Source organism: Notechis scutatus, chromosome Z (genome assembly GCF_049901735.1).
Source record: "Notechis scutatus isolate UNSWTSFEM ecotype Mainland chromosome Z, rNotScu1.2, whole genome shotgun sequence".
NCBI classification, from domain to species: domain Eukaryota; kingdom Metazoa; phylum Chordata; class Lepidosauria; order Squamata; family Elapidae; genus Notechis; species Notechis scutatus.
In genome coordinates, this window is record NC_142025.1 from 18447513 (window position 1) to 18471528 (window position 24016).

Here is a 24016-nt window from a genome sequence, read left to right on the forward strand (position 1 = left end):
GGAGGCTTTGTTATAGTAGGGCGTTGTTTTTAAAATAATTGGCTTTACCTTCGAAGGCAAAGGGAAGGCGGCGATAGGAGCGCCTGAAGCCAAGTGTCTCCGCCGGGCTCCGGTTGCAGGGAGGAGCCCTGGCTGGCCGCACGTGGCTGCGCCAAATGCCGCAGCGTTGCTCCTAAACGCCGCGGCAGCAAGGGAGAAGGGAAAGCGGAAGGTCTCCTGATACAAAGTGCCCCACCAACGCCGAGGTCAGCATCCAAGCTGTCGCCGCCTGCCCACCCGAGGATGCAAGGGGGGGAATTAAGTTACCTCCGAAAAGACGGCCTAGCCGTTTTTTCAGGGGTCAAAAAAAATAAGGCCCGGCCTCACTTTGTGAGAAACACGGTATTTCTATGCCTATAAAAGTCTCCCTGCTTTTACCATATACAGAAACAAAGTCCTGTGTTTTTTTTTAAGCGCTCATCCATCAAATCTAAAAGAAAAAGCTATGATTTCAATTGCACATTTGTTTTAAAAATTCTCTGAATGAAAACACAACTGATCTCAATAATTCAGATAACTACTTAAACGATAAATACATACAATAGAAATAAAATTAATTCGGTTTTAAATGTTGGCCTAAATTTTATCTTTTCCCATGTTTCTCTTCCATGTCAGGGATAACTTGTTTTCCTGAATGAAATGGGGGATGAAAATATATTAGCAATATATTACAATCCATTTTCTGCTGGTTGCTAGTGACAGAAAAAAGGCTGTTTTGGCTTTTTTTCCCATGCTGATGGAAATCTTTTCCTTCAAGGAAAAGTCATTCTTTGCAACATTTTCAGTAACTTAAGTAGCAGTAATTTTCTATTTTTTAACTAGAAAGTTCAGGGCTATGATTCTTTTATATATACAGGTTATAAATTGTCATATATAATCCAATATATTGAAGGACACCAGGATGGGAAAGACAGTTTAAGAATTTTACAACTGAATCCTTCCTTTTTGGGGGGTGGGGGTGGGGGGAGCCATTTCTTTGGTGTTGTCCAGATAGTTACAAGGAATCAAGTTAACTTAAGACTATCTAGGTTTTTTATATACTTCCTTATTGCAATGACAAATAAATATGGCTTTAAAAATAAAAGATTCAATTTTGTAGATTTGATACAGTTCTTTTTGATGAAGGGATATATTGTTTTTGTTACATGTATTGATTTATTCTGTTTTGATTTATGAGACACTTATAGTTCAATTATTAAGTATAGGCTGTTGACAGAATGGACATTTATAAAGCCTTAAAACTGTTCTTTTACAGATATGAATGAACATAGCTCTCGAAGTCATAGCATCTTTCTCATTAATGTAAAGCAAGAAAACACTCAAACAGAACAGAAATTGAGTGGAAAACTTTATCTTGTAGACTTGGCAGGTAGTGAAAAGGTAATAGTTTACTGTTTTAAAAAAACATGAAAATAATCTATCATTTCCCTCTTTCAACATTAGCGCTCTCATTCTGCCTTGAATATATTAGAGAAAAGTGCACCTAAGGTATTCAGTATTTCTTCTCCCATTCTCTAAGGCAAGGAAGTTTTTTTCATTTGAGGATAGGAGGCAATTCACAAAAGGCACGATTGTTTAGAATTATGTAGTGATAAGAACATGCAGTGCACCAGCAGTACCATTATATATTATGTTATCTAGCTCTTTGAAGAACTACCACCATACCTGAGAAATGCTGTCAAGAGTATGTCTATGTTTATAATGATTCTTTTTATTTCTGATTATATGGATTTTCATGTTGATTGGGTACTACATAAGCAGACCTTAAATGTTATAATATTATAAGATTCTGTATTGCTGTTAGATTTAGATACACAACTACCTGTATGATGGGATTATTTATAACATTTACTTGGAAAACTGGGAGAAATACAAAAGTGCTCGACTTATGACCAAATTGGGATCCGAATCTTGGTTGCTGAACAAAATAGTTTTTAAGTGAGATGTCATGCTTGGCTCAACAATTGCAATCCTGGTACTCCCAATTGTTAAGTAATTGTATGGGCTGTTAAATGGATGAAGTCTCAGGTAAGGAACAAGGAGTGATTCAGGAGGGTCAGGAAGACCCTGCGATGTTTTATTCAGGAGCTGAAAATCGTCCCTGCCAAAATTGAAGCAAAATTTTCAGCTCGAGTGAAGGGGCACTCTTATGCAGCCTGTGCTGAACCATCTCCACCCATCTCAGTCACCCCACTCTTCTTACTTTAACCATGCTGACTCTCCATCTCTGAGGGCTGCCTAAAAGAGCTGCCTGTCAAAGGAATTCAGCTCCTCTCTTTGTAAAAAAGGGAACTTTCATGGTGTGCAGGAGAAAGGGCAAAATCATCAGGATTCCAGATACACACTTCTGCAACCCATTGAAGGAGCTCAGATCCTCTCAGGAGGCAACCAACTCCCAGAGATGAGAGGGAGTCTTCTTGGTAATGGCCACAGCTTGCAACTTTCTGGGGAAGCTGGTGGAGAAGATTGCAAGTGGCAATCACATCATTTCAGGGTAGTTGATAAAGTATGAACACATTGTCAAGGACTTAGATCTCAATCATATGACAAGGGAACTGCAACATTTTCAGATGGCTGGAAATGCTTTATGGGCTGTAAAGTACTGTTTATGAGGCCATCATAATTTTTGACCATTGTTAAAAGAGCAGTCATAAGATTACCTGTAAATAGCTGTTTCATTTTGCATTTTTTATAATTTTTATAATACATTTCTAGATTCTTTGTTGATTCATTTTATAATTTTAACACTGCATATTAATATGGGCTACATGTACTTGCAGTATTCCTCTTCTAAACACTTGCTAGAGCTTTTAAAAGGGCAAGTGACTTACTTATAGATCCGGCAGATTCTCCATAATTTTGAAAAACTATCAGGAACATATTTGGGATGAGGATACATGGAAAGAAATGTCATAGTGGCAATTATTATATTACATTTGTCTAACTACAATGCAAAAATTGTAAAATATAGGTTGATTAGCCTTACAATTTTTACATTATTTTAGGTTAGTAAAACTGGAGCAGAAGGTGCAGTATTGGATGAGGCTAAAAATATCAACAAATCTCTATCAGCTCTTGGAAATGTCATTTCTGCTTTAGCTGAAAATAGTGTAAGTATATCTGATTTGCAAATGCTTGATGCAAATTGTTTTAATTTCAGCTAGGAAATGTGTTGTCCTCATGTTAATTCCCTTTATTGCTTTAGTATGTATTGAATATTTTAATAACTTTAATATGCTCAATTACACTATGCATAATTATAGCACTATGCAAAATTACATAGAAGAACTTCCTGTTGAAAATACCATACCAAACTTAAATGATTCTTGGTTTGGGAAAATACAAAATATTCTCAACCTATAATAGGTTCAAGTGTTGTTGTTTTTTTAAAAAAACTTCTTTCTTATTTGCAGGCATATGTTCCATATCGAGATAGTAAAATGACCAGAATTTTACAAGATTCTTTAGGAGGCAATTGTAGAACCACAATTGTTATTTGCTGCTCCCCATCATCTTACAATGAATCTGAAACAAAGTCTACACTGTTATTTGGTCAGAGGTGAGTGAACAATCTTAAGTGTGAGATTGTAAAAGCAGAATGATTGCATTGAAACAGACTTTAAATTGCCACAAAGACTGAATAATCAAGTTTTGAGCTGTCATGTACATATAAAATATACATGTACAAATATTTTTGCCTAATAACTTGTTTCACTAAAGTATTTTTAGTAAAGCTTATTAGTATTTGATTCTCTAAGTTCCTTGTCAATTATTATAATCAGAAAGTTAGACCTTTGGGTATACATTTCTGATTGATGTATTTTTGAGATACAAAAATACAAATTGATGTATATTTGGGGTACAAAGTTATATGTAAATAGATTTATTTTTACTTGGCTTATTTTGCCACACTTCTATTTGCAAGTAGTGTTATTTTCTGTTATATGGTTGTCTTGAGCTTTTCATAATCATACAAAAGATGAACTAGATACAATGTGCCATACTGTGAAGATGATAAAACTATGTACATATTGTTTTAATTATTCAAAAAATGGATTAGGGTTGAAAATTAACATTTAAATCTTCTATCAGTTTAAACAATCCTATATTTAGTTAACCTTGAATCTGCCTTTATAGAGCCAAGACTATCAAGAATACAGTGTGTGTTAATGTAGAATTAACTGCAGAACAGTGGAAGAAAAAATATGAAAAAGAAAAGGAGAAAAATAAAACACTACGTAACACTATCCAGTGGCTTGAAAATGAGCTCAGTAGATGGCGCAATGGTGAGTTACTCACAGCCTTCTATTCTGAGATCACTTTTTATTAAATGTGAAATGTCATTATCATGGCTTTTGCTTAAAAATAACTCATATACTGTAATAGGATTTGCAAGGCATTCCAACCTTTTACAGTTATCTTGGTCTTATCAGGGCCTTTTTTCAGTATAGCATTGAAATTAAGTAAAATTCACTACAGTGTTGCAGCTAAATATTCTATATATTTGTTGATCAGGCAGAAGTCTTATGAAGAGATCAGAGTATCAGTGACATGCTCTAATACTAAATTGTTTTAAATTTCATCTGTGCCAGTGGTGGGATTCAATTTTTTTTACTACTGGTTCTGTGGGAGTAGCTTGGTGGGCGTGGCAGGGGAAGGATACTGTAAAATCTCCAGTCAGAGGTGGTATTTGCCGGTTCTCCTAACTACTCAAAATTTCCACTACCGGTTCTCCAGAACTGGTCAGAACCTGCTGAATACCACCTCTAATCTGTGCATATATCAACATTCTGAATTCAGTCCAGAAAGGTAGTATTTTTATATATCTAGATGGCTTTTATAAATATGAATAATGGAATTTCAATAAAAGTTCATGAAATAAATGCTTGTCTAAAGTCAAGTCACTTTTTAACATTTTCTTCCTGAAAGTAATTATATCCTGGGGAATTTCTGTTTTAAAGGAGAGACTGTACCTCTTGAGGAACAGTTTGACAAAGAAAAAGCTAATTTGGAAGCATTTGCTGTGGATAAAGATATTACGGTTATTAATGATACCCCAACTCCTACTATTGGAGTGATTGGCAATTTTACTGATGCTGAAAGGAGGAAGTGTGAAGAAGAAATGGCTAAAGTGTATAAACAGTTAGATGACAAGGTATGAATTACAAGCTATATATAATGCATGTATATATATGAATGAATTGCTTGTGTAATTTACATATTTCTTTAAAACATTTATATAGCTATCTATCTGCCAGTCAACTCTAGGTAGTCCCCAAACAGAAGTTAAAACAATATATAAAATGATACTAAAAGTTTAAAACTGAACAGATTAAAACATTAAAAACAAGAAAGAACTGGTACCAGGTCTATCTTCTAATGTGCAATTATCCAATCTTATCCTACTGTTTGGGAGATAAGTCATATGTTCAAGGCTTTACAGAAGACTAAGAGAGTAAAGACCTGCTAAACTTCAAGGGGCAAGTTGTACCAGCAGGCCGAGATTACCATGTAAAGGCATGCTTCTTACTTCCCATCAGATGGTAATATTTAGGGGAAGGACTATGAGTGTGCCCATCATAAAGTTAGATATATTGATTGAGGGCTGTATGTTTGTATGTAAATTATTCTTTTTTTTTTTGCTGAGAACCAAAACTATTTTGGATGAATGCTAGATTGTATGATGCGGTGAGAACTATGGATCTGGAAATTAATATATCAAAGACCAAATTGTGTTTGGCAGAGAAAATGGAATGAATAATTGCAAGTTATTGATCACTCAAATTAATTTGATTCAATTTATTCCGTGCATGCTGTTTTTGTAAATTGACGGTCCCATCTTATTGCCATTGATACAATCAAAGGAGGTGCTGATCTAAGAGGGAAATATATATACTTACATGTTTTTCAAATAAGCATTCATATTCTGAAAATCTGACATGATCTAAAGAACTTCTCTGAGCATCTTCAAAGTTTGGGTCAGATCTAGGTTATAATTATTATTTCTATTAAGACAAAACAAATGTGATAGAATTGCTTCCATCCTATCTTATAAATTACATTGAAAAGTCCTTTTAGATTTGAAAGAGGGAACTTCCTGGCATTAGGAACACTTCTGAAGTTCACTTAAATGTTAATAAAAGCTACCTGACATGTAGAACATCTGACTATGCTTTTTAGATACTGATTGTTTTCTTGATATTAAATAGGATTAATTAATGCTTATTTAATGTTACATTGAATAATTATCTTTCTCCTTTTTTGTTCAGGATGAAGAAATTAATCAACAAAGCCAATTAGTAGAAAAACTAAAAACTCAGATGTTGGATCAGGAAGAGGTGACTATTACTACTGTTTACATACTGTGAACAGAATAAAAAAAAGCATAATGGTGCAAAATAAATACATTGCTTATTGTTAAAAAGTGATTTCTGTTACTAAAGTAGGAGAAATATAGCTCATGGTATCAATACTTTACAAAAGAAGATTCAACATTTTTTATTAGAATAATGGTTTCTGTGGACCTATGTTACAAATTACTGAATGGAGGTCTGTAAATATCTAGAGCCCAACAAGATTTAAAATAGTGAGCAATGTCGTTATAGAGCCTTAAAATAAATTGTGTAGGTACATTTTACCCTGGCAATCAATTACCCTAAGCTTATATTCATTGTTGCTTAAGAAACAGCTATTAAAAATATTTACTAGTGGTCTTTTTTTTATAGCTTCTAGCATCTACCAGACGGGACCAAGACAATATGCAAGCTGAACTGAATCGCCTTCAAGCTGAAAATGATGCTTCTAAAGAAGAAGTAAAAGAAGTTCTCCAGGCCCTTGAGGAACTTGCTGTCAACTATGATCAAAAGTCACAAGAAGTTGAAGACAAGGCAAAGGAGTATGAAATACTAAGTGAGGAATTGAATCAGAAATCGGTAAGATAATAGGAGTTTCTTCAATAAACCAATTTTGGTTGTCAGGTGGACGCTGTATTGACTACTAACTGAAAACCTCTCCTACCTGGGTCTTTTTCCAAATACTGTTTAACATTAAGTTTACTTATTAAATGTATTGTATTTAAATGTTTTAACCTTTTAATTATTTTACAGTTATTTATAGCATTGTAAGCTATCCAGGAGGGGATGCAGTGGCTCAGTGGTAAGATGCTGAACTTGTTGATCAGAAAGGTTGACTGCTTGGCGGTTGGAATCCCTAGCACTGCATAACGGAGTGAGGTCCCGTAACTTGTCCTAGCTTCTGCCAATCTAGCGGTTTGAAAGCATATAAAAATGCAAGTAGAAAAATAAGGACTACCTCAATGGGAAGGTAACAGCGTTCCATGCACCTTCGGTGTTTAGTCATGCCAGCCACATGATCACAGAATCATCATCAAACAGCGCTGGCTCTTTAGCTTAGAAATGGAGATGAGCACTATCCCCTAGAGTTGGGAATGACTAGCATATATGTGCGAGGAGAATCTTTACCTTTAAGCTATCCAGAGTTGCTTGATAATGAAAATGAGATGGGCTGCCTAGGAATGAAATAAATAAGCTGTCCAGCTTACTATAATAGTGATTCTGGGTGGCTATGTTAACTATATATACTATTATTCAAATCCATATGTGGATTAAATTATAAAAATAGATATGTTGGACACCTGATGTTCAAATTAAATGATTAAAAATGATAGGAACATTTCTTTAGCTTGCACTAATATAGCTTCAGGAAAGTACTTCTAAATGCCTTCCTAATAGGAAAAAAGCAGTATAATATAACTTTAGAGAGGTCAAAATATGTTTGTACTTACAACACTGTGAAGAATATCAGAAGCTGCTTCTTTATATTTTCTTTTTTTCCCTTAATTTGTTCTTTTTTGTGCACTTTTCACTTTCTTTTATTTAATTTTCTTCTTCCCTTATTTTATATTACTTTTATATTAGCTTTTATCTTGTTTAAAAGTTTTGATAAAAATTATATATAATTAAATGTCTTTTTATTAATAATATAATTCAACTGGACCCTACAATTATGCTCTAGGTATGCAGTATCACCAACTGCTCTAATTAATTGGTAGTATTGTTACTAGAACAAATTTATGTTTACTTCTTTCAGAGATACAACCTTTTTGAGAACAATTGAAAATTTGAGGCAGTATAATGTTATAATACCTTCATTCTTTTTCACTGTATTTAATATATGTTTCATAGAAGGTATATTCCAGTTAATGTTAGTGACACACTTTAATATTAATGAGAAATTGAATAAAAGGCAGAAATTGGGTCCCAAACATTAGATTGCACATTGCTTATTTCAAAATACAAGCAAACCAATGCTGTCAGAAAAATAGCATGCAGCCTCTGTATGTTTGTATTATTTGTTAAAAATATGTATGGATCTGTACAATCACTTGCAGTAGTACCTTTCCACATTGCTTTGGGTCTTACTATATTGCATACAATTTTGTATATCAAAGAATTTGGTTCTGATAACATGGATTCATAAAGGTAATTTGTATACTTGACCAACTTTGTGTACTATTCATCGTTTGAAACATCTTATATAAAGATCCCCATATGGATTGTATCTAGGATACACAACTTCCCAGAGGGCTCTATTTAATTATATGCCTTATGTCATGGGCTTGCTGCATCTTGTCTGATTTTCACTGACATGTTAAGAAACTTCAAACAGAAACTTGTATTTGGGAGTATAAGGTTCTGCATACCCATTTTTAAAATGTAACTTATTCTCAATTTTGTATTTTAAAATGATTGCCTTCATACACATTGAAATGTAAAATATTTGAGGATCATCATAAGTCAGTTGCAGCTTCTAGGCTATAGAACTTTTTCATCTGGTTATAAATTAGGTTTAAATGCCAAAGATAAATAGGTGCAGAGGCAAGAGTTAAATGCAGGAATTCCATTTTCTGCTTCTAATAGTTCTGAGATTATATTTTTCTTGAACAGCATTGTCCAAAGGCTTTAGCAATCAGAGAAAGGAAAGAAATAAAAAAAAGCAACCAATACTTCGTGGTTTATGGGAGTTGGCAGTTGTTTGTACTTTCAATAGCTTGACGGAATAATTGTGCCCAATGGCTTTAATGATGACTGACAGCGAGGCAGAATCTTTCATGATCATGCCAATCTTTTGGAGTAAAATGAGAATAATTCTAGAGACTCACGGAACTTAGAAAGAATGTTCCCTTAGGAAACAAACTATGACTACTTGAATGAAAATTGGAGTTCTTGGAATTAAGACAGAACTCTAATTGATTTTTGGCTGCTAATAATGTTATCTGGGTAACATTTTTTTCCTGTTCCAGATAACATTAGCTAGTATAGATGGAGAACTTCAAAAACTTAAAGAAATGACCAATCATCAGAAAAAACGTGCAACTGAAATGATGGCATCTCTGTTAAAAGATCTTGCAGAAATAGGAATTGCAGTTGGAAACAACGATGTAAAGGTAAGCCATCTAATGAACCATTAAGATTCCAAATCCTTCCTGTCCCTGAGTGGCACATCCCTATCATTTTATGTCTTCTCTTTTCATTATTAATTTATCATTAAAAATACTCATTACAAAATTTATGCATGAGAAATATTGCATAAATGTACATTTCTTTTAAGACAACTTTAAAAGTATGCTTGCCATTTCCCATGAGAGCATCTGTTATTTTGATGGCAATATAGCAACTATCAATAACCATAGTTTATAAGAAATCAACTGTAAATAGTTAGTGTTAAATCAGAATGCCCAAAATCTGGAAATGGAGTTAGATATAGTTTGTATGTTGCTTTTGCTACAATCTTATTTAAAATAGAATTTCATAATTAAGAATGTGTTTTATACTTTAATAGGAAGGAAATCGTCTAATGTTAAATAATATATGAACTTCAAATTTTTGGAGCTAAACATTCTTTCTTAGCAGCCAGAAGGAACTGGTATGATAGATGAGGAATTCACAGTTGCAAGACTCTACATCAGTAAAATGAAATCTGAAGTAAAGACTATGGTAAAACGATGTAAGCAATTAGAAAGTACACAAATAGAAAGCAATAAGAAAATGGAAGAAAATGAAAAGGAACTAGCAGCCTGTCAGCTTCGTATTTCACAGGTAAATTTGATTTTATTGCATTTGTTAAAATATTTTGTAACAACCTTGTCCAATATAATGTTCTTCAATAGTCATCTTACCTGAGAATTTGAGGATCTTATTTAGTATAATACAAGAGCTTAGGAGAACAGGATTAGGGTACCCCAATTTTAAAATGGCTATTAGTGAGGGTATCATTCATTTTCCATCCTATCTTCTCTTCCTGTAGAGAAGAGAAAGTTAGTATTCTGTTATCAGTTAATGTGCTGAGTCCTTATTGGACTTGAAAATATTTTAAAATACTTTTTCTGAATGCTTGAAAATCTTGGGATTCCTCTACATCACTGATACTTTTTGTGTGCTCATTATGCCATTTCTGGTACAAAAATAGTTGGATATGTGGGTATACATTGGAAATGGAACAACTGTTTCTAAACTATGAATATTAGATGTTATTTGCTTGAACATTATAACTGAAATTGAGCTTGAGAGCAGTTTTTGGTGGGTTTGAATTTTGGTGGGTTTTTTACACAATTAGTATACAAAATCTCAGCAATTATGATATTTTATAGCTTAGGTTACAGCTCTTAGTATGTCTAAGCTACAGTTGTAATAAAAGTGTATCTTCTTCTTGGCATCTGTAGGTTCAAGTTTTCCTTCTAAACTACAGAGAAATTGTAATTACCATATTCAAAGGAAAAAGCTGTGTCCAATGCTGGCTACTCCCAATGCTATCTGAAAGTATGCAAGGAATCCAGATGAATGGATTGTTTTTTATTAGGGCAGCAATGGTTTTTTTTTCCTTTCCCAGGATGGCATTAAAATCCTAATCAAACACTTAGCAAGCATCTTTAATGTAGAAAGGAAATGTATTTATCCCCATTTGGATAACACAAATTATTTTTATAATGGAGCAGTTTAAAAACCACAAGGGATTTAGTAGACTTCCATATTCTTGGACTTTTTCAAGTGTAATTCTCATGTTCCTATTTTACATCTTGATGTATCATTAGTGTTTCTTGAATAAAATTTCCTCCTATAATTCAGTAATAGAGTAAGGAAAGTAAAGATATTAAAGATTGATAAAATTGAATTATTTGAAAAAGGACACATGTGGCTTTGCATAATACATATGATATAGAAAGTATTCTTCAACTTAGTCTTCAAATATTCTGGAAATTGTTCAATAAATGTGTGTTTTGATATTTTATTTAAACTATCAGTTTTCTAAATCTCTGATATATATCTCTAATTCACTGAAATATCAATCCTGCTTTCATCTTGAAGCATGAAGCCAAGATCAAATCACTTACAGAATATCTTCAGAATGTGGAACAGAAGAAAAGACAGCTTGAAGAGTCTGTGGATTCTCTTAACGATGAGCTAGTTGAGCTCCACGCCCAAAGTATGTATTGTTTTATATTGTTGTTTTTATGTGGATGGTTAAGAACATGATTCATAAGCTGAGAAGTTGAAGTTTTAAGTTATGTTAACTGATACATTTCTGCAATAAGGGAATGGTAATGTATTTGCTAGTAAGCATATTTTAATCGCACATGTAAGAGGGTATATTTATATTAGAGTGATAGATTTAGACTAGAAAGACAAGTTCAAGGCCCCAGTTGGCTATATAAGCTCTATGAATTAATCACTCTCTTAGCATACTTCACCTCACAGGATGATTTCATTAGAACAGGATGATTTCATTAGAAGAGTTGGGGGGAGTTATGCTTTCAGGTTGTAAAGGAAATAGCAATAGGGCTTAGACTTATATAGTGCTTCACCGTGCTTTACAGCCCTCTCTAAGCAGTTTACGGAGTCACCATTTGTTCAGTGACAAAGTTATAAGGGGGCTGAACAAATAGTACTTCCACCCAATCCCTGAAGTTGCAGCAATTGCAGCATTCCCACATTCACATGATTAAGATTTGGGGGCAGTGCACCCAAATTTACTACCAGAGGGTTTCAACTTTCTCCATTTGCTTATCTACCCTCCTATCTCTGTCCTTTTGACTGCATTACACAGCAATACTCCTCAGTGGTGATGCCGCCAGGGCAGATGTAGAGGCCTGGGGCCTTCAGCAGTCTCAGCTGGCTTCCACCATCCTTCAGCCTTTACTTTAGTCCCATTGGTGCTGCCGCCAAGGAGTGCTCCTCTGTCACCACAACATGGTGAGCCAGAGTGCAGAGCTCTAGCAGCCTCTGTCGCCTTGCTTCACAGGCCTGCTATATGCATTTGACCAACATAGTCTTCCGCTATTGCTCATGTGTGCTTCCTGGTCTTGTGCAAAGCAATTGCTGGCCAGGCTAGGACTTCTTCAAAGTCTATTCATGTTGTTCCTCAAACAGCACATGCCATTCTCATGATGCTTTGGAAGACTTGGAGAAAATTAAAAAGGTAGAGGAGGCAGCCCCTTACTTTACCAAGGCTCAGGGAAGAAAGGAAGCCGGGAATGGCTTGTATTGGGTTTGGCCCAAGCCTAACAACCACTGGGATTCTGATAATAATGCTAATGGGGACTGCGGTGTCTAAGTCACATAAAGTCATGCTTTATGATTGCTTCACTTAGTGATTGAAATTCTGGTTTAATTTCTCTCATAATTGAAGGACTATCCGTAAGTCCAGTGAATAAATGTGTGTGAAAGACAAGTTGACTAGTGAATTTCTCAGAGATGTCTGCTGAAACAGAATATTTACTGGGTTGCCTGCTAGTTTTATCATTCAAGATACTTGTATTTATGTAAGATACAAGTATTAAAGGACTTTTTATACTGAGCATGTGTTTTAAAGATGAATTTCCCCCCCCCTTCTTCACTAGGAAAAGTTCATGAAATGGAGAAGGAACATCTGAACAAAGTTCAAACTGCGAATGAGGTCAAGGCAAGTCAACCTCCATTTTAATAATTCTTTAAAATGAATTAACTAAGTACATTGTTTATCCTTATGCTGTAAAATAACCAGAACGTTTGGTTCTTTAGCAAGCAGTTGAACAGCAAATCCAAAGTCACCGTGAGACTCATCAGAAGCAGATTAGCAGCTTGAGAGATGAAATTGAGGCAAAAGAAAAATTAATTACTGATTTGCAAGAGTAAGTTTTGCACAGTGCTTTGTCAAAATGAGTGGGTTTGGTGGGAATAACTTATTTTTGCTTATGAAATAGATTTTTAAGTGCACCATTTTCTTTGATTTTTACATACTTACATGTCAGCCTTTTTTTAGGAGGTGGATAAAACTTTGGTGACCACAATGGCCAGAAATATTTTTACTACATTCATTTTTTTCAGTTTTGCAATTCCCCCCCACCCCAAAAAAATTAAAAAGCACATTAGAAATAAAATAAAAGCGTCCACTTCAAAGAAACGATGGTATTCTTCATGTCTAGGTAATAGAATGGGTTCTGGTTCCAGAACTAGATCTACTCCATCTCTTTACCTGATTTGATTAAAAAATTTGGAACCAGTTATGGAACATAATTCATCTGCAGGAGGTGATAATAAATACTCTGTATCCATTGGCATGGAGAACAAAAGCTAAATGTAAGATGAAGTAGAAACCATCACTTTTGTTTTCACCTTGCACAATGAATTTCCCTGTTGGAGGGAAGCATGACTGATAAAGTGGCAGGAGCTGCTGTACAATTTCCCACTAAGAGAAAGTGTGAAACAGCAGCTAAAGATTTCTTCCTTCTGCTTTTTTTGTGATGAGAGAAGGCATACAGCAAATGAATTGGCTGAAGCCATATTGTGAACTGAAGACATCAGTGCTGTCTGTGTTATCTTGTCCCATTGGAAAGGGTATAAGATTTTAAAGGAAAGTCTGCAGGAGTGGCTTTCCCAAGCTTAATTATTCCACTTCAATACTCTTTTCTGCCTTGCCAGCTTGCATTTTTCCCAGTTAACCTTATAGGGTCTTTCAATTGTTTGATTGATTTCAAGAATGGTTGTACTTGATTTATACCACTTTATGTCTTTTGGCCAAGATGTGAACAAGCCCAACAGCCTTGTTTGGAAATACTGGATTTGAGGTACAGATCTTGCTGCAGATAACATAGAGGAGGCTTTGGGTATAAGGGCTTGATAAGTTAGAATGGGCATTAATTTCCACATTCCTACTAAATATAAACAATTTTTATGTAAAATCAACTAAGTTCATCTGGTAGCACAGAGCTGTGGGGAATTAAACCAGTTATCAGTTGGTTCCATAATAAGTGTTAGGGCCTGTATAGTTAATTGTCATCTTGGTTTTGAGATATCAAAATTAGTAATCAATTTAATATGTCACAGAGCACATAATCACAATTGCTTACTTCACTTAATTTTCATTCATGTGTTCAGTCAAAATCAGAAGATAATACTAGAGCAGGAACGGCTGAGACTTGAGCATGATAAGCTGAAAAATGTGGATCAGGAAAAAAGCAAAAAATTGCATGAACTTACGTAAGTAAAGACAATTTATATTTAGATATATTATATAATACAAATCAGTTGATTGTATTTATTTTGGTCTACTTTTTAAAAAATTAGCTTCTAGGCCTGTGAATTCTGATTTTGAGATACTGTGTTCTTTTACTGTCTTATATTTTCCTACAAATGGTTGTTGATTAGGAAATATCATTTTCAAAATAATTTAAAAGCTTCTGTTCTTAGAAGTTATGGAACTTATTTAGAACAGGATTTTAGTAAATATTAATTTTAAAAATGTTCATTATTTTTCTTTTAGAAAGATAGGGGAGATATAGTTTGTCCTTAATAATTGCTAGTATGCCAGGTTTATGGTTTTTTTTTTTTAGTTGTTCTGAGATGGAAGATGGATGCAATTAGAGCTTTGGCAGGTGGTTGGTTGTGATATTCTTTGAACAATATAATTGCTTTAAAGATGGATTACTTTGCATTAGTTCCATTACGTTTCATGCAATATACATGCATGCTTCTGCAATATTTATTGCAAGTGCATATAATAAAGAATATAGATAAAATGCGAAATAATTTCATTTGTTTGAGGGATAGCTTCCAAAGTGTTGCAGAATTCCATCTGTATAAATTTGCATAGGGTCGTCATTGTTTTTTAATCAATATTTTTCTTATATAATTCAATGTTAAAAATGTGGAACCTATTTATGTGATTTATTAGTTTAGGTTTTATTTTTCGTATTATTTCAAAATCCCCAGAGACTTGAGTACTAAAAGTTTAAGGAATTTTAATTTTTATGATTTCAGTGTTATGCAAGATAGAAGAGAGCAAGCAAGGCAAGACCTAAAAGGTTTAGAGGAGACTGTGGTAAGCTGTATATTCTGGGGAGAGGGAGGTGGAATCTTTGAAATTCTTGAACTACTTTACTAAGAGAAGTCTTAATTCTAATACTCTTATGCTGTTAGGCCAAAGAACTTCAGACTCTGCATAATCTCAGAAAACTCTTTGTTCAAGATTTGGCCACCAGGGTTAAGAAGGTAATCATACTTGGTTCTTTATTTTAAAATGAATTTAATATTTTGGATTTTCATTCTGCAAGAATCTGAACTGCAATTATATCTTTTTTTATCAAAGAGTGCAGAGATTGATTCAGATGATACTGGTGGCAGTGCTGCTCAGAAACAGAAGATTTCTTTTCTAGAGAACAATCTTGAGCAGCTCACAAAAGTCCACAAACAGGTAAAACCATAAAAATCTTATACTTTTGTTTGCATCATTTAAAAAAGCTACATTAACAATAGTTTTATAAAGTTTTATAGCTTTGTTCTATAATAACAAAATACTTACCTATCTTCCTAAGTAACCCCAAAGCTCAGTAACAAAGGAAAATAGATACATGGATCTATCAAATGTCATAAACAAATACTCAGCATTAGAGGATTAGCTCCACATAATGTTCTGCCCATCACATGGCAATCAATCAACATCTACATAAACTGGAGTTACCTCCTTTTGAACAACAACCAACAAATAAAAAGCAACTAGAGCGCAATTATTGGAGAAAGAGAAACACACCCTCCCAATAAGCCACAAGCTGTCAACAAAGAAAAAGAAACCCCACTTTATCGGTCAAATGATCTACCAACAACAAGGCATCAATCACTTGCATATGAGTATCTACTTAAAAGGATCATCCCATTTAAGGACCTGCAAAGTTAGACAAGATAATTGGATAAATAGTGCCTACTAACCAAGAAAATTTATTTCTTCAAAACTCCTGCACCAATTAATCAGTTTGATCTAGTCTGTGATTGTGATACCATGCTAGAAAACAGGAGAGAGTTACTATGGAAATTCATCCAGGTCATGGTTATCCCAAAGGTGCTTTTTTCAAGAGGCAACTGGACTTGCTTTTTTTTTTAGAAGACTTTTCGTTTCTTAGATGAGAAGCAAAATGTCTTTTTTTAAAAAAGGAAGTCTTGTCTCTTGAAAAAAGTACTTTTGGGGCAGAAGAGTGAGTTTTAGTCCCATTTTAGGCATGAAAGCCAGTTGGATCATTTTGGCCAGTCATACACCCTTAGCCCAACTCACCACACAGGGTGGTGGTTATGGGAAAAATAGGGGGAGTGAGGAATATTTGCTTTGAGTTATTTATAAAAAATAAGAAAGGGAAAATATAAATAAACAAAAGCCAAGTTTGCAGAAAATTAATAATGTGATAAGCCAACCCTGAGCTACATGGATTTGCTGCCATCGCAGCCAATATTGTATCCATGTTAAGAGTTGGAGTTCGTCATTACTGATTACTAAGTATAGTTAGTAAGGCATCACCAGCCATCAGTAAGTTTTTCTGTTTCTATTATGACATTTACATGATCTAAGACTTTGACAATGTATTCATTTTCTAAGCTGTCAGTTTGGGTTAGTAGATAGTATAGATGTACATCCTTCAGAATCAATTTGGATAATGTGGTTTGAGATTTGTGGGGGCTGCAACTTAAGACTTAAGCAGCTACATCTTTTTTTCAGGATGATGCAGCTGGAGAGAAGATAGATTATACTGTCACATATTCATATGCTCTGAAGAACCTCTTCTAAATTGTACCTAAAACATTTCATTCACTTAGATGATGCCGTTCAGAAATATCATTTATTTTTAATTTATAAAAGAGTTACAGGTGGGAGGGGGCTTAGATGAGTAAGTTCTTCAAAATATTTTATAGGAATTAAATGGAAAAATCAATAATATTGTTTATGGTTGATTCAATTTTGTGGTTTAATTAGAAAGTTGAACACTTACTTTGTGTAATAGAAGTGTTTTATTGCATACTTATTAGAAATTGACAAATTCTAAAAAAAATTGTTGCACAAATTCACACACATTATTGTATGTCCAGTTGGTACGTGATAATGCAGATCTTCGTTGTGAACTTCCGAAACTGGAGAAACGGCTTAGAGCTACAGCTGAAAGAGTTAAAGCTTTGGAATCGGCATTAAAAGAAGCAAAAGAGAATGCTTCCCGAGATCGTAAGCGATACCAGCAAGAAGTAGACCGAATTAAAGAAGCAGTGAGATCAAAGAACATGATCAGAAAGGCACATTCAGCACAGATTGGTAAGTAGAACAAATGAAGTATAAACATGATGTGTTTACACACAGAGATTTTAAAATAATGGAATATAATTAATATGCACACTGTTAAGACTGCTAATCCCTTAATTTTATTGTTGTGGGGGATTTTTTGAAATCCTTCCTCCTCAAAATCTGTTTTGTGTATAGCAATAATTAAAATATAGCAAGTATTTTTACAGTACAAAGAAATGACTTGTACTTGCAGTTAAAAGTATACCAAAAAGGAAAGTGAAATGGAAGAGGAGAGAAAAGCACTAATTCTGTTACTACCATCCTGTAGTAATATTGCTGGAACGAAAACCACAACAGAGAACCTGGTGGCCTTTGGCACAGTTGAGGGAATGGGACTTTCAGGGAAAATTGAATCCATCGGCATGGAAAATCTATGATTGCCTGAAAAATTAGCAGCTGGACCTCTTGGAATTCACATTTTCACATCTTGCTACAAACAAACATTCTTTAATATTTATGGATTGTAAAGAACAGAATGTTTCCCTTCTCTCACCCACCTTTTGTATGACTGAAGTAGAGAAAATAAGAAATCCCACTTCAGAAAACAACCTCACACCCCTTGAAAATAGTATGGCATGCAGCACATGGAGATTAGGCCTGCCAGTGGAAAGAAGAGCTAATGTAAAAAGATCGTCCTTCCCTCAGCAAATAGCAGGGCTCTGGGCCATTTCTTTCCCATGCCCTTTGAAAGGAGCATTTTAGGTTGGTTGCTGAAGCTAGTTCAGGATTCCTTTACTCATCTGTACACCTATGTATATAAATACATATAATTCAGCTTTCCAGGATACCAATTCTTCCAAGGGAAATGGATTTCATTGATAAAATTATGTTATGTTTCATAATCTACTAAGAAATTAGGATCTTTCCCACAAGACAGCCATCATTTATTGGCCTTTTCAGTGGGCATTCAGATGAACTGGAACAAGTGCTGAGTGCTCTTTAACTATACTTCTATAAACATGAATTCTCAATTACAGGCCGTTTATATTCAGATATTTATATATATAGCAGTTGCTGTTTTATCTACCAAAATCTGATAGTGTGCAGACTTTTTTTTGGTTGTATAGTTTGCTATTGAAGCACTCATATAAAAATATTTGTTTAATATCCTACATTTTAAAAAAATTACAATGTACCTTAGAATAATGTCATTACACATTAAATATAAACATAAGTATAATTTAATTTTAAAACCCTCATTGTTTTGTGACACATCAAGATCTGTTTTTCTGGTCTAGCATTCCCTACATTAGCTATATTAGCCCATAGCAATGTAACCTGAAAATCTCTTAGTTCATTGGACGAAGAAACCTGTAATAGGAAAAACAAAGCAAAAATTAGTTAATTACAAATGTTCAAGTAATTGTAAGGAGCCATTTTCAACTGAAATATGTTGAAATACTTTTTGGAACTTAAATATTTCTTGCTTCCATTTAATCTATCATATTGATCACATTTTAATTTGTCACATGCCCTTGCCTTATGTTTTATACTTTTTTTTCCCATATAGCTAAGCCTATTCGTCCTGGTCAACATCCAGCTGCTTCTCCAACTCATCCAAATGCAATTCGTGGTGGAACTGCTTTTACCCAAAATAGTCAGCCAGTTGCCGTACGTGGAGGTGGGGCTCGGCAAGAGAAAGCATGAATTTTGATGATCAAGGTTGGTTGATTACTTTAAACTGGTAATTTACTGCACATGCAAGAAATTTGAAAACTTCTTCAATACAAAAAAAGAATGAATTAAAAACATACCAGAATTTACACTAGAATTAAAATCATCTAATTATTACTGACATAATGGAGACTGTATATTTAATGAATAAATGTATATAGTCATGAATATTTGTGTAAAGTTACACTTTGGAGAGTAAGAACTGTAAGCACGTTTCATTTATGCATGTCCTTTTGGTTATTTCTAGATGGTGAGAAGTACACACAACATGATCAGAATTGGATATTGCGCAATGAGAGTCACTCCTTGAAAATTAGAAAATTGTATAAATTTGTACCATCTGTACAGCTCTCTTCATTTTTGGATTTGGCTAATTGAGTCCCAGCAATTTAGATTTTTTTTCTTTGGAAAATTATAAATTAAAATGTAGGTCTCATTACATGATCTGTCGTTCACGTCTTAAATTTAGTCTGCACTGTGCCAAGTTGAATGTATGTTAAGCAACATATTAAAATATCCTAGTTTAATTTATGTATATTTAATGGTCTTAGGAAGTATGGAGCTATGTTGAAATAAACTTTACCACTTTAATTACACTACTTGATCCACTCATGAATTAGTAACAACACTGTACATTAATTTTGCCTATACGGCTGAACATTAATTTTGCCTATGTGGCTGTATAGAGACTAAGACTAAAATTATTTGTACAGTATGAAATTACTGGGATGCGTTTATGACGACTTGCCTTTAGGCACTGAACTCTCAAAAACATAGAACTAAGGAAGTGTTTTTGTAAGGCTATGTAACTGTTTAGTTAAATATCTCTTACTGGGTTATTGAGTTAATACTGTGTATAGCAAGTAGTAAATATAGAATGATATGAAAAGATTTGGCAATGACTAATTTGTCCTATTCCTGACTATACACAGAATAGCATGATGAGAGATGAAAACATTCTGCTTCCTCTTGATGAGCCTATCAATCATCAGAGCTGTATAAATTTGGAGGAGAAATTGGGAATTTGCATTTGTGTTTCTTACTGTAATAAACTTTATTCTACAAATAAACTCTATAATGTTCTATAAATGATAGTCTAGAGTAGTCTGCAAACTACAGATTTGGTTTAAAACTTGAGAATAAGAATGGATTAATTAATTTTCATCAAACTGAAAAACAGAAGCAAAGTTAAAGACTAGAAATGTTGGGTGACTATGGAAATTGAGCTATACTGAACCTTCACTGTAATTAACTAGATTTCTGTAAATGTGTTTCCAGATATCTTGTCAAACAAATTAGTCTTCTGTTTGTTTTTGCAAAAAGTCCCAAGCCATGTTTTTTTTCTTCTTAAATGAGTGTTTTGCCCTTTAGAATGGCACTTCAGGAAGTTCAAATAATGCCTTTGATAGGGACTTCCTGCATGATAAATTCTAAAGGATTTAGAAGGCTTTCTCATAACAATTGTAAGGTTTGTAGGAGTAGAAGAATAAACTGCAGCAATGGAAATGCTAAATAATCGCTTTCCTGGAATTTTGTATCTTATTACAGTAAGTTCACAAGCACTTGGGGATAAAGATTTTCTGTAGATTTTTATGACTAACTTTTTTACAAATTAAAGTATTTGTATTATGAAGCTTAATGATAGAAAAATTAGGCTTTTTCCCAATAACTTTTTATTTGTGGTTTTTAAAATAATTTTTAGAGTCTGGGCTTTTTTTTTTCATCAGCCAAGCTGTTGATAGTTTTGAAATTGACCTAACACAGTTCTGTGTATAAAATAAACCCTCCAGACATAAAATGAAAAGACCTCTGCAACATAAGAGGGGACTTGGAAATGGGTATTTAAGTAATAATTCTTAGTGTTTTCAGTTGCCTATGTCACTTTCTCAACAGTAACAATATTGTTCTAATCCCAATTCAGTTTGCACAGTTCAATTTGGTTTCTTGGCAGAATATTCAAATGAAGCAGGATATTTTCTCACGGCTGTTTATGGTAGTTTCATTCCTGTAAGTAATGTATCACAAGTTTTGGTGCTGATATGGCTGTGTAAATTAAATAAACTGTACTTAGCATGTACCTGAGAATGTACATTTTTTAAATACCCAGAAGGTTTTTTTTTTCAATTTGATCCAATATGAATTACTAAGAATTGCAACTTAGACTTTCAAAACAACTCCCTTTTAATTCTTTGGATCACCTATGGTATGTTGCATGACAGGACGGTTGATGGTTTTGCAAATTTAAAATCATCAGTCTACATTAGAATTGTTAAATGCAAGTTTCAATTTATGGTCCTTGAGTCTTCTGTTCCGCTAGTTCATTTTTTAAAAATGGCTTAGAATAAGAGTTGAGTAACATGGAAGACATTATTTATGGAGATGAGCTAAATAAATAATCTACCTAACATTACTGATACAATTATCTTTAACTTAGAAATGAATGAAAGAGTTAGCACATTGGTACATTGGTTTATTCTCAATATATGAGGATAAATAAATGATTTGGAGAGGTTAGCTAACTACTTGCATGCTGTAAATGTTTTGTATTTCAAATAAAGAAAATCTTTGAATTCTAATGAAATTCATTGAGATGTAATTTAATTCACAAGTAGAATCTCTCATGGCATTATATTAATATATAATGCACTAAAGTTTCATATTTACTACAACAAATAATCTGCTAAGATTAATTTTCTGGGAAGAATCTTCAATAGGAAGCATATAAAATAAAATAAGCAGAATTCATATTTAATACTGTCACATAAATGTATGTAGATACTTGTCAGGCATAAGTAGCTAGAAGCAATCTGTGTAGGCCCAAATATTGGTAAACTCAGATGGTTCCATCCCAAACAGACTCCAAGCTGAAATGCTTTTCTATTTTCCCTAAAAAGGATCTCTCTCTTTTCAATTGATAATTCCGCCACAGTACCAAAGACCAAGAAGCATATATATTCAATAGTGTCTTCATTCATTTGAACATGGTCTTAATCATTCAAACCTCTATAGTAGTCCTTGATTTACGACTATTCATTTAACAACTATTCAAAGTTACAAACACACTGAAAAAAAATGACCTATGACCGGTTTTCATTTGCATGGTCACACAATCAAGATGCAGGTGCTTGGCAACTGGAATGTATTTATGACAGTTGCACTGTCATTAGATCACCATTTTTAACCTATCCAGCCAGCTTCCAACAAGCAAAGTCAATGGGGGAAACCAGTTTTTTTAAAAAAACAGCCACATGATTCACTTAACCACTGCAGTGTTTTACTTAAGTGTGTCAAAAAAAGGTTGTAAAATGGGGCAAAACTCACTTAACAACTGTCTTGCTTAGCAATGGAAATTTTGAACTCAATTGTGATTGTAAGTTGAGGACTACCTGTACAAAAGTATACAGTTTTCATAGATTTTGCATTCAGATATGAACATGTATCAATCTCTGCTCAAAAATGATGTTCATATGCCCTGATACAATTCATACCCAAACATTAATTATCAAATTTCCATGAGATTTATAAACCTTCCCATAAATCTGCTTTACTCTTCCAAGAAAAAGTGTATAAAGCCAACTTGTCATGTTGGTGCTAGGCTCTTTCTGAAAAATTGTCCCTGGTGCAAGAGGTAAGTGGCCCTTAGACTGCCCTTCAGGGAAATGGCATGCTAAAAGCTAGATGACTTTCCCAGAATGAGCCCCATGGTTTCACTCAGAATTAGGAACTCTCTTGATGTAGAAGGTGAAAAAAAAAAGAGAAAAGGAGTGAAAATGCTTCCTGAAGAGGGTGATCTCAGCTGCTACTAAGTCCAGCATCACCTATTAGCATACATATGGAAAAAAATTTACACAGCCCAGATTTCAATTCATACAGTAAAGTAGATCTTCACTTCTGGGTCTTGTTCTCTAAATTAATGCAGCATTTCCAGTCAGTTCTGGGTGGAGCTTTTTGCTTTGCCTGGCAAATAACACAAAATGAGTCTGCCCTCTCCTCTGATAGAAGCCCACCTACAAGAGGAAACATTACCCTTGTTTACTCCTGAGTGCCTGGTTTTGCCAGGCTTCAGTTTTCTCTGCCCGTTATCTTGATGGCCCTTGCATCATCTGGCCTTCTCGCACAAAATTTCTTCACATTCCTCAAAATCTTTTTTAAACCTTCACACTTCCAGGATCTGCAGAAGACTTTAGATTACTGTTAAAGGTATTTGCTCAAATATCTTAAAGGGAAATAACTTGGCTAGATATGTATCATAAATTACTGATGCATCCTATACTTGGAACTGTGGCCCTTTCTTGTTTGGACAGAGATATGAATATGTTGCCACTTTTAACAATTGTGTCTCAATGTTCAATTTACAGTAATTTTCATTCGTACTAACACCACTTTGATTACACATAAATTAAACATTCCTTAATATTTGGTGAGGTTCCTGGTAGCATTGATTAAATGGACAGCTTTCACCAGGCTAGCACAAAGGAGTTAAGTTGAAGATATTGGCCACCAGAGGGAGCAGCAATCCTTTTGTTCTACAGTACATCTTTGTCATTTTGAAAAGTTCAGGAATTTTTTTTGAAAAGCATAGGAAATCTTTTCCATCAGTTAATGTTACCTATATTCTGGATCACATGACATGGGAAAGAGAGGAGGCTCA

The 24016-nt window shown here is 34.0% G+C and overlaps 1 protein-coding gene across 3 annotated transcripts in view; it reads left to right on the forward strand.

Annotated features, from left to right (window-relative positions):
* KIF5B (kinesin family member 5B) overlaps positions 1-21442 on the forward strand; it is a 38018-nt gene extending 16576 nt beyond the window's left edge. For 2 of the 3 annotated variants that reach the window (XM_087945542.1, XM_087945544.1), the window contains exons 8-26: positions 1295-1419; positions 3045-3149; positions 3453-3598; positions 4177-4325; positions 5001-5194; positions 6309-6377; positions 6765-6971; positions 9362-9505; positions 9969-10157; positions 11424-11541; positions 12956-13021; positions 13120-13225; positions 14472-14573; positions 15354-15414; positions 15513-15584; positions 15682-15786; positions 17445-17661; positions 19202-19353; positions 19613-21442. In XM_087945542.1, coding sequence (XP_087801668.1) covers positions 1295-1419; positions 3045-3149; positions 3453-3598; positions 4177-4325; positions 5001-5194; positions 6309-6377; positions 6765-6971; positions 9362-9505; positions 9969-10157; positions 11424-11541; positions 12956-13021; positions 13120-13225; positions 14472-14573; positions 15354-15414; positions 15513-15584; positions 15682-15786; positions 17445-17661; positions 19202-19338 — 2312 coding nt within the window. In that variant the 3' untranslated portion in view covers positions 19339-19353; positions 19613-21442. The remainder of the gene's footprint in view (positions 1-1294; positions 1420-3044; positions 3150-3452; positions 3599-4176; positions 4326-5000; positions 5195-6308; positions 6378-6764; positions 6972-9361; positions 9506-9968; positions 10158-11423; positions 11542-12955; positions 13022-13119; positions 13226-14471; positions 14574-15353; positions 15415-15512; positions 15585-15681; positions 15787-17444; positions 17662-19201; positions 19354-19612) is intronic. The other variant, XM_087945543.1, reaches the window with a different exon arrangement.
* Positions 21443-24016: the final 2574 nt, after the last annotated feature.